This window comes from Hylobates moloch, unplaced genomic scaffold (genome assembly GCF_009828535.3).
Source record: "Hylobates moloch isolate HMO894 unplaced genomic scaffold, HMol_V3 SCAFFOLD_13, whole genome shotgun sequence".
Classification (NCBI taxonomy): Eukaryota; Metazoa; Chordata; class Mammalia; order Primates; family Hylobatidae; genus Hylobates; species Hylobates moloch.
Genome location: NW_026652288.1, coordinates 33,118,746 through 33,131,861, shown reverse-complemented (window position 1 = coordinate 33,131,861; position 13,116 = coordinate 33,118,746). Strand labels below are relative to the sequence as shown.

Below are 13,116 nucleotides of genomic sequence, written 5' to 3'. Positions count from 1 at the left end.
TCATGTCACCAACGAGTAACTCATTAATCAAACTTCTCTTGCCTTAAACTGTTCTCTAATGGCTGGTGAGGACACTGTGGCAATAGCTTCAATCAGCTTTCAAAACAGAGAGTTCATGCTACAGTGCAGTCTAGCAAGGTCCACTGGTCCTCCCTGGCCGGCGTTCCAAATGCTTGCTGACTCACCCGTAATCCAGGGAATTGGGGTTTGGGAATGGCAGCTTGTTCCAGGACACTCCTCTGGAGTGCTGTCTTCAGCAGTTTAGCAAGAAATGAAGGAGTAAGTTTTCCCCTCTATCAGGGTTTTTTAAAATTTTATTTTAACTATTCTCCCCTTGAGGCAAACCATGTTTACTTTTCTTCTGCTTTCAATGACTACAATAGGATCATAATTAGAAATGGTTTCCTTGCCCATTGCTTTCTTTCCTTCCAATGCACCTGCCCAAACGTGGTTATTTTTTAAAAACCCACAATTTAGTGTCTAGTATTTTTCCTCTTATGTACTGTCCCTGCTTTTTGTACCTGGCTTCTCTGCCATTCATTCCTGCTTATTTAGCCCCTTTCACAAATCCAGTATCTCTTCCCCAGTTTAGTAAAAGAGGCCCTGACCATCCATAAAAGCCCCGTCCTGCTGGCAGCTATTGATCTGGTAGGGAATCTCAGTGGGGTGAGCATATCCCTTTACGAGAAGGTATATGATTCCTATGGGAGGGCATGTATAGTTGGATAAAAGGTCCTATTTATTTTTTCTGTCCTATTATTCCCTTGAAAGTCACTGCAATGGAAGATACTGATTATAAAAACAGTACACATGAGAAACACTCGGGGTCCCCTGTTAGCACAGAAGCAAGAATAAGGTGCTCGGCATCGTATGGTGGGCAGGGCAGACTCATTACTGCGAGGATGCAGGTCCCAAGTCCTGGTTTTCATTCTCTCATTGCCAATCAGAGTCCTGAATTTCTTCAGCCACTAACCTCAGCTGGCCTAACACAGTAATTCTGCTACAGAAATAATGAAGTTAATTAAGCTTAGAATGTTAACACTTCCTGTGACACGTCTTAGGGTGAGGGCTTTTCTTTTCTTGTTATTGTATATGTGTTAGTGCCTAAGAGAATCATATAATCAGAGAACCCGACAGGCCTTGCAATTTCAACTCAAAACTGAATTTAGATTATGGATTTTAAGTTGAATGAGGATTAGGAGAATTTGACTAGGTTGGTAAACATTATTTAAATTTATTAGGGAATTCAATTTGTTGTGTTTTAAGTTTGGTTTATTAGATTTATAAGAGCTAATTAAATATTTATGAGGAAAATGCTTATTAGGATTGTGAGATGGAGACCAAAGTCTTCAAAATTTTAATTAATAGAATTTATATGTAGAAATAACTTTTAAGTTTAATCCATTGAGACAAACGAACAGTCAACAAATAAAACTGATCTTATTTTATAGAAGGTTATTGGACTTAGGATGATAAAATGTAAAAGTTGAAATCAAATTCTTAGGAATATCTAGGTTTTAACACTTAAAAATTGAGTACATTGAATGTTCATTAAAACCCAACATAGGCTGGGCCATGGCTCACGCCTGTAATCCCAGCACTTTGGGAGGCCCAGGCAGGCAGATCACGAGGTCAGGAGATCGAGACCATTCTGGCTAACATGGTGAAACCCCGTCTCTACCAAAAAAAAAAAAATACAAAAAAATTAATCAGGCGTGGTGGCGGGCGCCTGTAGTCCCAGCTACTTGGGAGGCGGAGGCAGGAGAATGTCGTGAACCTGGGAGGCGGAACTTACAGTGAGCCGAGATCGCGCCACTGCACTCCAGCCTGGGCGACAGAGCAAGACTCAGTCTCAAAAAAAAAAAAACAAAACAAAAAACAAAAACCCAACATAATGGTCCTTTGTGTGCATAAAGCCTCTTTGACTTCCTAACTTAAACACTGTAGGAGCCTGGCCGGGCACAGGTGGAGCTTCTCTGCAAGTACACAGCGGTATTCGGGTCTGTGTAATTCCCTGAACACCCTCCTATCCCTCATTGTCTTTGATTCTTGGCCCCTTTCAAAGAGACTTCTAGCACTGGATAACCAGGGAGCAGTGCATGATAAACGTTGACTCATTTCCTAGAACTGGATTTGATTCATAATAATTGCTAACGCCTTTGGCTATAGCGCATTTACTGTAGGCCAATCCTCTCCCATGCATTATCACGTTTAACCCTTACGAGCATGTAAGAGCCATGCATGTATATGGAAGAAATCACCAGGATTTCAAGTGAGGAAATTAACATACGGATCACATTACATCAAAGAGCTACTTTCAATTTGAATTCACTAATGAATTTTAGTTTGCAATAATCTTTTGATAGTAGTAAAAGTATTTTCAACCTTTCTTTGGGAGGGGTGAGAGAAAGCTTTCTAAATAAATACAGGAGTCCTTTCTTTTTTCTTTTTTGGGATGGAGTCTTGCTCTGTTGCCCAGGTTGGAGTGCAGTGGCACAATCTTGGCTCACTGCAACCGCCACCTCCCGGGTTCAAGCGATTCTTCTGCCTCAGCCTCCAGAGTAGCTGGGACTACAGGCACACGCCACCACACCCAGCTAATTTTTGTATTTTTAGTAGAGATGAGGTTTCACCATATTGGCCAGGCTGGTCTCGAACTCCTGACCTTGGGATCTGCCAGCCTTGGCCTCCCAAGTGCTGAGGTTACAGGCATGAGCCACTGTGCCTGGCCGAGTCCTTTCAATGAGGAACAACGTAACTGGCTTACTGGCCATTTCATATAACATCCATTCAATCTAGTTCCATGGATAGCAAGAGTTTAGTCCCACAGAACTGGAACACTTGCCTGTTTAGATAGATATTCTCGGTGCACTCATGACGGCCACTCAATTTTGGAGGCCTTTTATATCTTTCTAGTTTGATTTTAATTTTCCATTGTAAGTGACTAACGGTTACTGTTTCTTTAATTATAATGCTCAGGATCTATGACTGAAAGGATAAATGCTTTCATAGTCATTGTATTATCATAACCTCACAAAGAGGTCTCAACTTTGGATAAAGGAGATTGAAGTAATGTGCCCAGTGCAATGTCACAGAGCCAGGACCAAAAGCAGAAAGAGATCCCTGGATTGCCTAAACCAAAGGCAGTGACCACTCATTGTTTCACAAGTAGGGTGTTCCAAAGTGATTATTAACATTCTTTGGAAACATATTTCTTGGAAAAGCCTTTAAACCGTGACTGCTGACAGGCCTTTTGCAACTATGGCCCAGTTACAATATTTTTTCAAGTTTAGTCCATGAATCAAATCCCTGTCTTCCTTCACACCTCCAGGGGCATTACGAAACTCTTGCCCTGAGATCTTTGGGAACACGTAAGAGCCATGCACGGACATGGAAGAAATCACTAGCTGAATTGTTTGAGGACTTTCCAAATCCTTTACTTTTGCAAAATGATATGAATAATTGGGTAGGTTACATATTAGGAAGGATTGAAAAATTTTCTGTCACAGCAAATGGTGAATTTATTAAAGTATCATTTGCAGATTTAAAATACATAATATTTAGGAATAAATTATACTACTTATGCATTTCACTAAATACAACTTTACACCTGTTCCAGAATTGTTTGCCTAGTACATAGTAGGCATTCAATAAATAATAAAATAAAGAACATGTAAGTAATTTAACTAAAACTGAAAACAGGTAAATTATAAATAATTTAGATTTCATTTCAGATCATTTACTTATCTCTTCTTATAAACCACAAACTGTATATAATTTATATACAGTAATGATAATTCTTCCTAGCATTATTTAAAGGAGTATGAATAACTCTGACAAATATCTTCTATTTCCCTATAGTACAGTCTACATTTCTCAAAGGAAGTTGGATACATACTGACATTGCTTTGACTCAACAGATCCTCACTAAGCGCCTATTCACATCATGCCTTTGTGCTTTATTCTTTTATTCAATAGGCATTAAACAAAATCCATTTGTTCTTTTATCAGTCCCAGAACTAGAATTTTTGATTCAGCTGTATAAGTCTGTCTCTTCAAACTGCTCTCTTAGCAACACTGAGAGGACCCTGCCTCTGTATGTTGATCAATGTTCATGTTTTATTAAACTTTGTTAACATTTTTCAATTTATTTTGTGGCACCTTCTGTTTCCTTTGGGACCTGATTTTTTAAAACCATCTTTCTACACCTGAGTAGATTACCTGTGCTGTAGTACATTACATCGCCAATAGGTGGCACTCTCCCAACACACTAGTTGTCTCATTTATCAAGTCTTTTTTCAGTTTACTTACAATGTCTAATTACTTTAACAATTTACTTATCAGAAATATAATTATTTTAATAATATAAAAAGACACTGGGATCCCTGGGTACTTCAGATTCAAATGTTCAAATATGTATAATTTTCTTTCATTTGGCAGATCAACAGATTTTGATTTCCATGAGATAATGGGACCCTCTATCTTGTGATTTTTTTTTTTTTTTTGAGACAGAGTCTCGCTCTTTTGCCCAGGCTGGAGTGCAATGGCGCTATCTCGGCTCACTGCAAGCTCTGCCTCCCAGGTTCATGCCATTCTCCTGCCTCAGCCTCCCGAGTAGCTGGGATTACAGGTGCCCGCCACTGCACCTGGCTAATTTTTTGTATTTTTCGTAGAGACGGGGTTTCACCCTGTTAGCCAAGATGGTCTCTATCTCCTGACCTCATGATCTGCCCGCCTTGGCCTCCCAAAGTGCTGGGATTACAGGCGTGAGCCACCGCATCCAGCCTATCTTGTGATTCTTATTTACATTTTCCAGAACATTTAAGCCTATGTTATTTTTTTTCAGATGAAGTCTTGCTCTGTTGTCCAAACTGCAGTGCAGTGGCACAATCTTCACTCACTGCAACCTCCGCCTCCTGGGTTCAAGCAATTCTTGTGCCTCAGGCTCCAGAGTAGCTGGGATTGCAGGCATGCACCACCATGCCCGGCTAATTTAGTAGAGACGGGGTTTCACCATGTTGGCCAGGCTGGTCTCAAACTCCTGACCTTAAGTGATCTGCCCACCTCTGCCTCCCAAAGTGCTAGGATTACAGGTGTAAGCCACCACGCGTGGAGATTAAGCTTATACTTTTAAGAGTAGCAAAAAATAAAAACATTAAAAAATCGTTTTAGATTAAGTGATGGGCATCACTAAAAGTTTTATTTACTGAGAATTATTGACTCGCTTTAGTTCATTAGTCCATTGAATATATAGTTTTTTGTTATTCCTGCCAATATGTCTGTGGCTACAGATTTGACGACACATTGCCTCTTATTATGCTCACTGTTAGCTCTAAAATCAGTTTTTCTTTTAGCACACAATGTGTGAGACAATTTTAAAATCTCAGCTTTAATTCTTCACTTTGTAACTCTTCTATTCTAAGGGAGACTATTTAAGATGTGCTTTTTGGGATCACGGAGAGAAAGAGACTCGAGTAACACTGAAGAGGTTAGAACGCAGATTCTGGAGCCAGGGTGCCTGGATTTGAATCTTCCACTTACTGGTACATGACCACTGACAGGCAGCTTAACCTTGCTGTGCCTCAGATCCTCTGTCAGAAAAAGGAGGGATAGTATTCTCCCTTATCCACTGGGGATACGTTCCAAGACCCCCAGTGGATGCCTTAAACTGCAGGTAGTCCTCAACCTTATATATGCGATCGATTTCTATCAGATAATGGAGCTGCCACTAAGTGACTAACGGGCAAGTAGCATACACAGTATGGACACCACGGACAAAGGGATGGTCCACGTGCTGGGTGGGACACCACCAGATTTCATCACACTACTCAGAACTGCATGCAATTTAAAACTTCTGAGTTGTTTATTTTTGGAATTTTCCCCTTAATATTTCGGACTGTGGTTGACTGTGGGTAACTGAAACCAGGTAAGGCAGAGGACTACTGTAACTGTATACCTAAGATGGCTTGGCAAGTTAAAGATCTCAATAGATGGAAAACATGTTGAAAGTGCCTGGCATCGTGCTATGTATATGTTAGTTATCATTTTTATTATCACTTAGATTCAGAAAAACCAAGCAACAGAAAATCCATATCCAATAAACTCCATATCCAACCAAAGGCCTCAAAGTTCTGGTAACTCTATGACTTTCTTCTCGCACAGCGCTAGAAATTCTCAGCAAGATCAAACAATGACCACTCTGTCTTCATTTATGAAATGGATACAGTGGCTCGTTTTTCCTGACTTGGTTTCCCAAACAGCTTTGTCTCTCAGAGGCTGACATCACAATAAAGACCACAAATTTGAGGATCCTCCCAAAACAGTTTAGCCACCCAAATCATTTTAAGAGTGGGCAGGATCAGCGGGTATTGTGAAAGGGGAAGGAGAAGAGGAGTCAGGGGCTGCAATGGGGCAAGGAAGGCCTCCAGAAGTCTGAATGGGGAGACAGTCAGTCCATGATACATCCATGATGGAGGAAAAATCAGGAACTTCCTCCTAGTGCAGTCTGCAGTCTGGCCTCTTGAGACTTTAGTGGAGCATTGAAATGGGATCCTAAGCAGCCCCAGAAATGTATGAATTCTACAATTATGCAATTCTCCTTATGTAAAGCTCCCCTGACACAATCCATCACACTCATTTCCCCTGCATGTGGTACCAATATGCAAGATGCCATCTAACTTCAGAGAACACTATTTAAGCAGCCATTCCTACCTCCTGCACCTACCAGTACTCTCAGATGTAGTTGCTGCTTTAGCAAGAATTAGTGCCCGTGACCTATTGGACCAGAAGTGTGAAAGCTCGCTCTGGAGCCAAAGCTTTACTTTACACTGCACTTTAATGCTTAAAGCTGATGACAAGTGGTGCGATTTATTCCTTAAATTCCTCCAGCACTGATTCCATCAGTAACGAATTGTTCCCCAAAGCAGTACTGCACTCCTAAGGAAAATGGGATGCATGATGTCTGACAGGCTGGGATTAGTCCAGTGCTCAGATGAAGAGACAGACAATGTGGTCCTTCTCAATGATCAAGATAGCCGGGAACAGTATATTTAAAAAGTTCAATGGCAGAAATTATGAACAAACTAGTTTTAAAATTCACATCTTCTTTGCTTCCTTTATGATAAATGACTACCAGCATTAACGTAGGTTTTAACAAAATAAAGTTAGATGCTATTGGATGTCTCTAGAGCTTTGCTTCCTCCTCAGAGGAAGCAGCAGCAGCAGCAGCAGCAGCTTGGGACTTATCAGAAATGCAGAATCCTGTGTCTCCCGCCCCACCCCATCTTTTGCAAGTGAGAAACCAGAATCTGTTTTTTGATAAGCTCCCCCAGGTAACTGACATGCCCATTAATGTTTACAAAGCAGTGGTCTAGAACAGAAAGTCTTACATTAAGAACAATAATTTCTGCATTTGTCTACACTTAATTTGTGTTCACATGCTATTAGGTAACTGTATATTTTATAAGATCCTTTGGATTTTAATTACATTTGAAAATGCATTTGATCTGAGACACCTATTAGTGGCAGCCATAGTTGTTAGTATCTTCTGAAAACTTACCATGTGTCAAACACTATTTGAAGTGTTCACGTATTATTTAATTCTCACAACCATCCTGAAAGGCAGATATTATTTTCACATGAGAAACTGAGGTACAGAGAGAGAAAATTAACAAGGTCATGGGGATAAGAAGTTGCCAAACCAGGATGCAAAGGCAGGGCAACTTGGTTCTAGGGCACCTGTGCTAACCCTGATGCCCTGGGGGTCCTCTTAGTTCACTCCACTCCAGCAAACATGTGCTTTGCAACAAGAGATAGTTTTGTGTAAATGTGACTACATGATTAGGTGCCAATTAAGGGAATGCCAACTAATCATAGGACTTGTGGAAAAGTTTAATTTCACTGTGTACTTCTCTCTGGATTCAGAATAGGTGATCCATAAGCCTAGTTCTAGGTCCATAATTTTGGTAGTATAGAAGTTCCCCTGTGTCTACCAAATACAAAAAATTATTTTTGTGTGTGTGTGGTGGTGCGCGCCTGTAATAGGCGGGAGAATCGCTTGAACCTGGGAGGTGGAGGTTGCACTGAGCTGAGATCGCGCCACTGCACTTCAGCCTGGGTGACAGAGTGAGACTCTGTCAAAAAATAAAAAAAGGTCCTTTGGGGCTGCCTCCCTAATTCCTACATACTCCAACAGATACATTTCGAAAGCAGTTTTCAACATGTGTTTCCTGGAGCCCTGGGGTCCTTCACAGGGGCCTCAAGAGCCTAAGTAGTTGTTCTCGCCAACCAGCCCACCCAGCATCTTTAATGTCAATGAATTTGTATGCTGGAGGTTAAAATTATAATACAGTTAACAAAAAAACTACTATTGTTTTTTAAAAAGTAATGGATTGGAAAGCACTGATTTTGGTTTGGCTGACCATGTACACTAGAGATTCTTCTTGGACATTTTATCATAATAACTGTGGATATACAAACTAGAAATAGTATAGCAATGAAGCTAATCTTTTTTTTTTTTTAATTTGGAATGTGGTATCTTTTTTCCCCTGATATTCTGTATTTTCCCAAAAATATTATATAATATATACTTCATATGTATTTGTCCTAATCTACTTTTTAAAATGTTTTCAAAAACTTTAGTTGAAAACAATTTATGCAATATTCTGAAATCCATATTTTTAGAATATATTTAATATTTAAAATAAAATTCATTTTTAGAATATTGCTACATTATTCAAAAATTCATTTCTCATAACAAAATACTTAAAGGTTTTTAAACCTAGTCAATTAAATTGAGTGTAAACTTTTACGATATTTTGGGGGAATAATTTTATTTATCTATTTGAGACAGGGTCTGGCTCTGCTGCCCAGGATGGAGTGCAGTGGTGCAATCTTGGCCCACTGCAACCTCTGCCTCCCGGGCTGAAGCCATCCTCCCACCTCAGCCTCCCACGTAGCTAGGACTACAGGTGTGTACCACCACGCTCGGCTAATTTTTGTATGTTTTGTAGAGATGGGGTTTCACCATGTTGCCCAGGCTGGTCTCAAACTCCTGAGCTCAGGCAATCCAACCACCTCGGCCTCCCAACATGCTGGGACTACAGGCGTAAGCCATGGCGCCAGCCAGAATTATATCATAAATTTAAAATGTACACACTTAGCCTGGTATTTTTATTTGTCAAAATTTTCTTACTAAGCCATTCCTGCAGGTGCATACATGGAGGTTCATTGCAGCATTGTTTATGGGTACCTACCCAAAGGGAATGAAGTCATTATATCAAAATATACCTGCATTTGTGTGTTTACTGCAGCACTACTCACAATAGCAAAGAGATAGAATCAACCTAAGTGTCCATCAATGGAGGAATGGATAAAGACATTCCCTTTGGGTAGGTACTCAGTTAGTGGGATCACCGGGTAGTTCTATTTTTAGTTCTTTGAGAAATCTCCATACTGTTTTCCATAAAGGCTGCACTAATTTACATTCAAATGATGTAACTTTTTTTTTTTTTTTGAGACAGAGTCTTGCTCTGTCGCCCAGGCTGGAGTGCAGTGGCGCGATCTCGGCTCACTGCAACCGCCGCCTCCCAGGTTCAAGCTATTCTCCTGCCTCAGCCTCCTGAGTAGCTGAGATTACAGGCATGCGCCACCAGGCCTGGCTATTTTTTTGCATTTTCTAGTAGAGATGGGGTTTCACTGTGTTAGCCAGTATGGTCTTGATCTCTCCTGACCTTATGATCCGCCCGCCTCGGCCTCCCAAAGTGCTGTAATTACAGGCATGAGCCACTGCACGCGGCCAAAAGATGGTAATTTTTAAACAGCTGCATGGAATCTGTTTTATAGATGTACATGATTTATTTAGCCACCTCTTGTGCTGGGCATTTGTTTTTTTTTCATCCCCTAACCTTTCCCTGCCTCATCTTGCCCCAGTCCTGATTTTCCTTTTATAAACAATGCTGCAATGAACCTCCACGTATACACCTGTAGGAATGCCTCAGTAAGAAAATTTCTTTATCCATGTAATACCACTAAGCCGTAACGAAGAATAGAATCATATGTTTTACAGCAACATGGGTGGAACTGGAGGTCACTATCCTAATTGAAATTACTCAGAAGCAGAAAGTCAAATACTGAATGTTCTCACTTATAAATGGTAGCTAAACAATGGGTACACATGGACATATGGAATGGAGTAATATACACTGGAGACTCCAAAATGTGGGAGTCTGGAAGTGGGGTAAGGGTTGAAAAATTACCTATTGGGCACAGCGTTTGCTATTCTTGTTATGGGTACACGAAAAACACAGACTTTATTTACCACTATGTAATACCTGCAGGTAAGAAATCTACACTTGCACCCCTAAATATATCAATATAAAAAAATTTTCAGTTCTAACTTTCATCAATTTTAAGAGATCCTAGATTGTAAAATGTATCTTGATATAATAGATGTTAAAAATTGGGAAAAATAACCTGTGGACATTGTTATATGTCATAATTATCAGGTGACCCCAATCTCAGGGATGCTGAAGTGCAAAATAAAAAGCAAAGTGTAGCGTAGACTGATGATATAGACTTCAGTTATAAATACTCTGTTGGATATAAATATATTAATATACAGCAATAACTAATATAAATATATAATGATAATTAATGTATAGGAAAATGCTAGGATGGTAAAAACCTAACTGTCAAAAGTGAATGTCTTTAAGGAGCAGAGTTCAACTGTGATGGGGTATATGGAGGGGAATATAACCTCTTTGACTATTTTAATACTTTAGGAGGAATACATGTGATTTTTGGAGAAAAATTGGACAATAAAAAACCACTGCATAAATAAAAAAGATTTGAGGTAGTATAGTATTGTGAGAAAATGACTCAAAAGCCTCACTGAATTCACATTAACTTAGTGATTTCACTTTTGTCTCCCCGTGGCATCTGCTTCCAGGGCCCGAAACAACCAGTAAAGCTAGTAATTACCCCCTGCTCTACCTACATCCTCCCAGCCCTTGCAACAACCCAACAGGACAGATGTAGACGCCTCCGTTTTACAAATGAGCTGTACAGGGTGAAGTTATTTTCCGCTTGTCATGCAGCTGCTATGGCAGTGCTGGATTCCAGACTCAGCGCCAACTGGCCCCAGACCTGCCCTCTTTCCAATTCTGGGCTGCTATCATTGCCATCCAGTGCTTTGTGTAGTTGCTCTTTATCCTTGGCTATTCATTTTCTTCTTACGGGAATTCCCAATTATTTTCTCTTTCATGCTACATTGGTTTTAAGTTATTTCTAAGCTGCAAAACTAATTTTCTAAAGAGCTTGAAAGAAATATTCTAATTGAATTAACTAAAAATTAATACATTTCCTCTTTTTAAGCAACTTTTCCCCTCTCGACCATTCTGAGAATATATTCATCATAAACTCCTTTGCTTTCTACTTGCACATGATCTTTCTAGCTTTAACAAGTCAACTTTACAAAAGGACATACTGGACACTTTCAAGTGCTTTCCTTTAATGAGAAGGTGCTATGATGGTAAAAAGGGAAATTAGCAATCAGTGCACAACTCAAAGGTCACCAAACAGCCTAGCCAGGAAGCACAAAGCCAGCATCTTCCAGGCCTCCTCCAAAATGGGAGAGGGGATGAAACTGGGAGCTTAGCCTGTCTCATCTTTTCCATTTGGCCAAAGGTTTAAACCCAGATAGATCTAGAACTTGAAAGGAAAGGAGATTTGCTGAAATACTTCTTCGATTACTTTCTGTACTCTTCCCTTTTTGTTCTAACCCATTTCTTACATCTCCATATATAGAGGTTGACATGAAAATTTGGACTTTGACATACAATGATTTTCTACCATCTCTAATATACGTTTTGGTATAAGTAGAAACTGTTAGGAATGAGAAGAATTGTAGTAAAAAATGAACTGCCAGGAAATATAAATTCTAAGCCTATGCCACTGATTGCTAAGTTATGTTTTTTGGGGTCATTTATCATTCATTGGGGTAATAGAATGAGGGTTTCAAAAACTAATGACAGGGTCGGGAGTGGAGGTAAACCAGAGCCAAATGTTTACGCAGTCCTGCCCTACACACACACACACACACACACACACACACACGATGAAAGTATGAAAGTAAGATATCAGGAGTGAAGGTGAAGATACAGAAGAGAAATGTCAGGCTGCAAAGGAGGTGAGATGAACTTGTCCCCAAAGGCCGCCTGCACAAGGAATTGGATATGGGCTCACCTGAATCCTTCATGGGGCAGAGGGCACATTGCATGCCCCAGGCCTCTCCATACAGACAGCAGCACTCAGTGTACGTTGTCTGCTTGCCCACAAGAGGCCGGCTACACACGTACTCATCACTCAGATGTTCCCAGCACAAATCTTGGTAGACATCAGTTTCTTCTATTTGTTCTGAAAGGGAAGACATAGTTCCATGAAAATCGCACAGTTATTCCTATTTATTTTTTTATTTTTATTTTTTTTTTGAGACGGAGTCTCGCTCTGTCGCCGAGGCTGGAGTGCAGTGGCGCAATCTCGGCTCACTGCAAGCTCTGCCTCCCGGGTTCATGCCATTCTCCTGCCTCAGCCTCTCCGAGTAGCTGGGACTACAGGCGCCCGCCACCATGCCCGGCTAATAATTTTTTGTATTTTTAGTAGAGACGGGGTTTCACTGTGGTCTCGATCTCCTGACCTCGTGATCCGCCCGCCTCGGCCTCCCAAAGTGCTGGGATTACAAGCGTGAGCCACCGCGCTCGGCCAGTTATTCCTATTTATAAACACTGTGTTGGAAGCCAGCAAGTCTCAAAGTTTCCATCCCTATTTCTAAGACTGACTTCCAAGTAAAAATCTGAATCCAGCCTGGTCTTTCAATGGATCAATTCTCTGTCTTCTCCAACTGGGTGTCATTCCATCAGCTGAAATTCCATCTGCCCATCCGGTCCCAACACAATAGTTCTCTCTATAGCTTCCTACTTTTATATAAAATGCCCACTATCTTGCCTGTCCTTCATAAGCCCATCAGGCTTCTCACTCTCCTAATCTTCACTTTTCCATTTACTCCTGTCAAACCCTACCATTTCTTTCCATGTAACAGTTATTGGATTCATGCCTTCT

General features: G+C 40.5%; 1 protein-coding gene across 6 annotated transcripts in view; it reads right to left on the bottom strand.

Annotated features, from left to right (window-relative positions):
- The window catches only part of LTBP1 (latent transforming growth factor beta binding protein 1), a 462,412-nt gene that overhangs the window by 22,882 nt on the left and 426,414 nt on the right, over nt 1–13,116 (bottom strand). For all 6 annotated transcript variants that reach the window (XM_032172648.2, XM_032172650.2, XM_058426675.1 and 3 more), the window contains one exon: nt 12,244–12,414. In XM_032172648.2, coding sequence (XP_032028539.1) covers nt 12,244–12,414 — 171 coding nt within the window. The remainder of the gene's footprint in view (nt 1–12,243; nt 12,415–13,116) is intronic.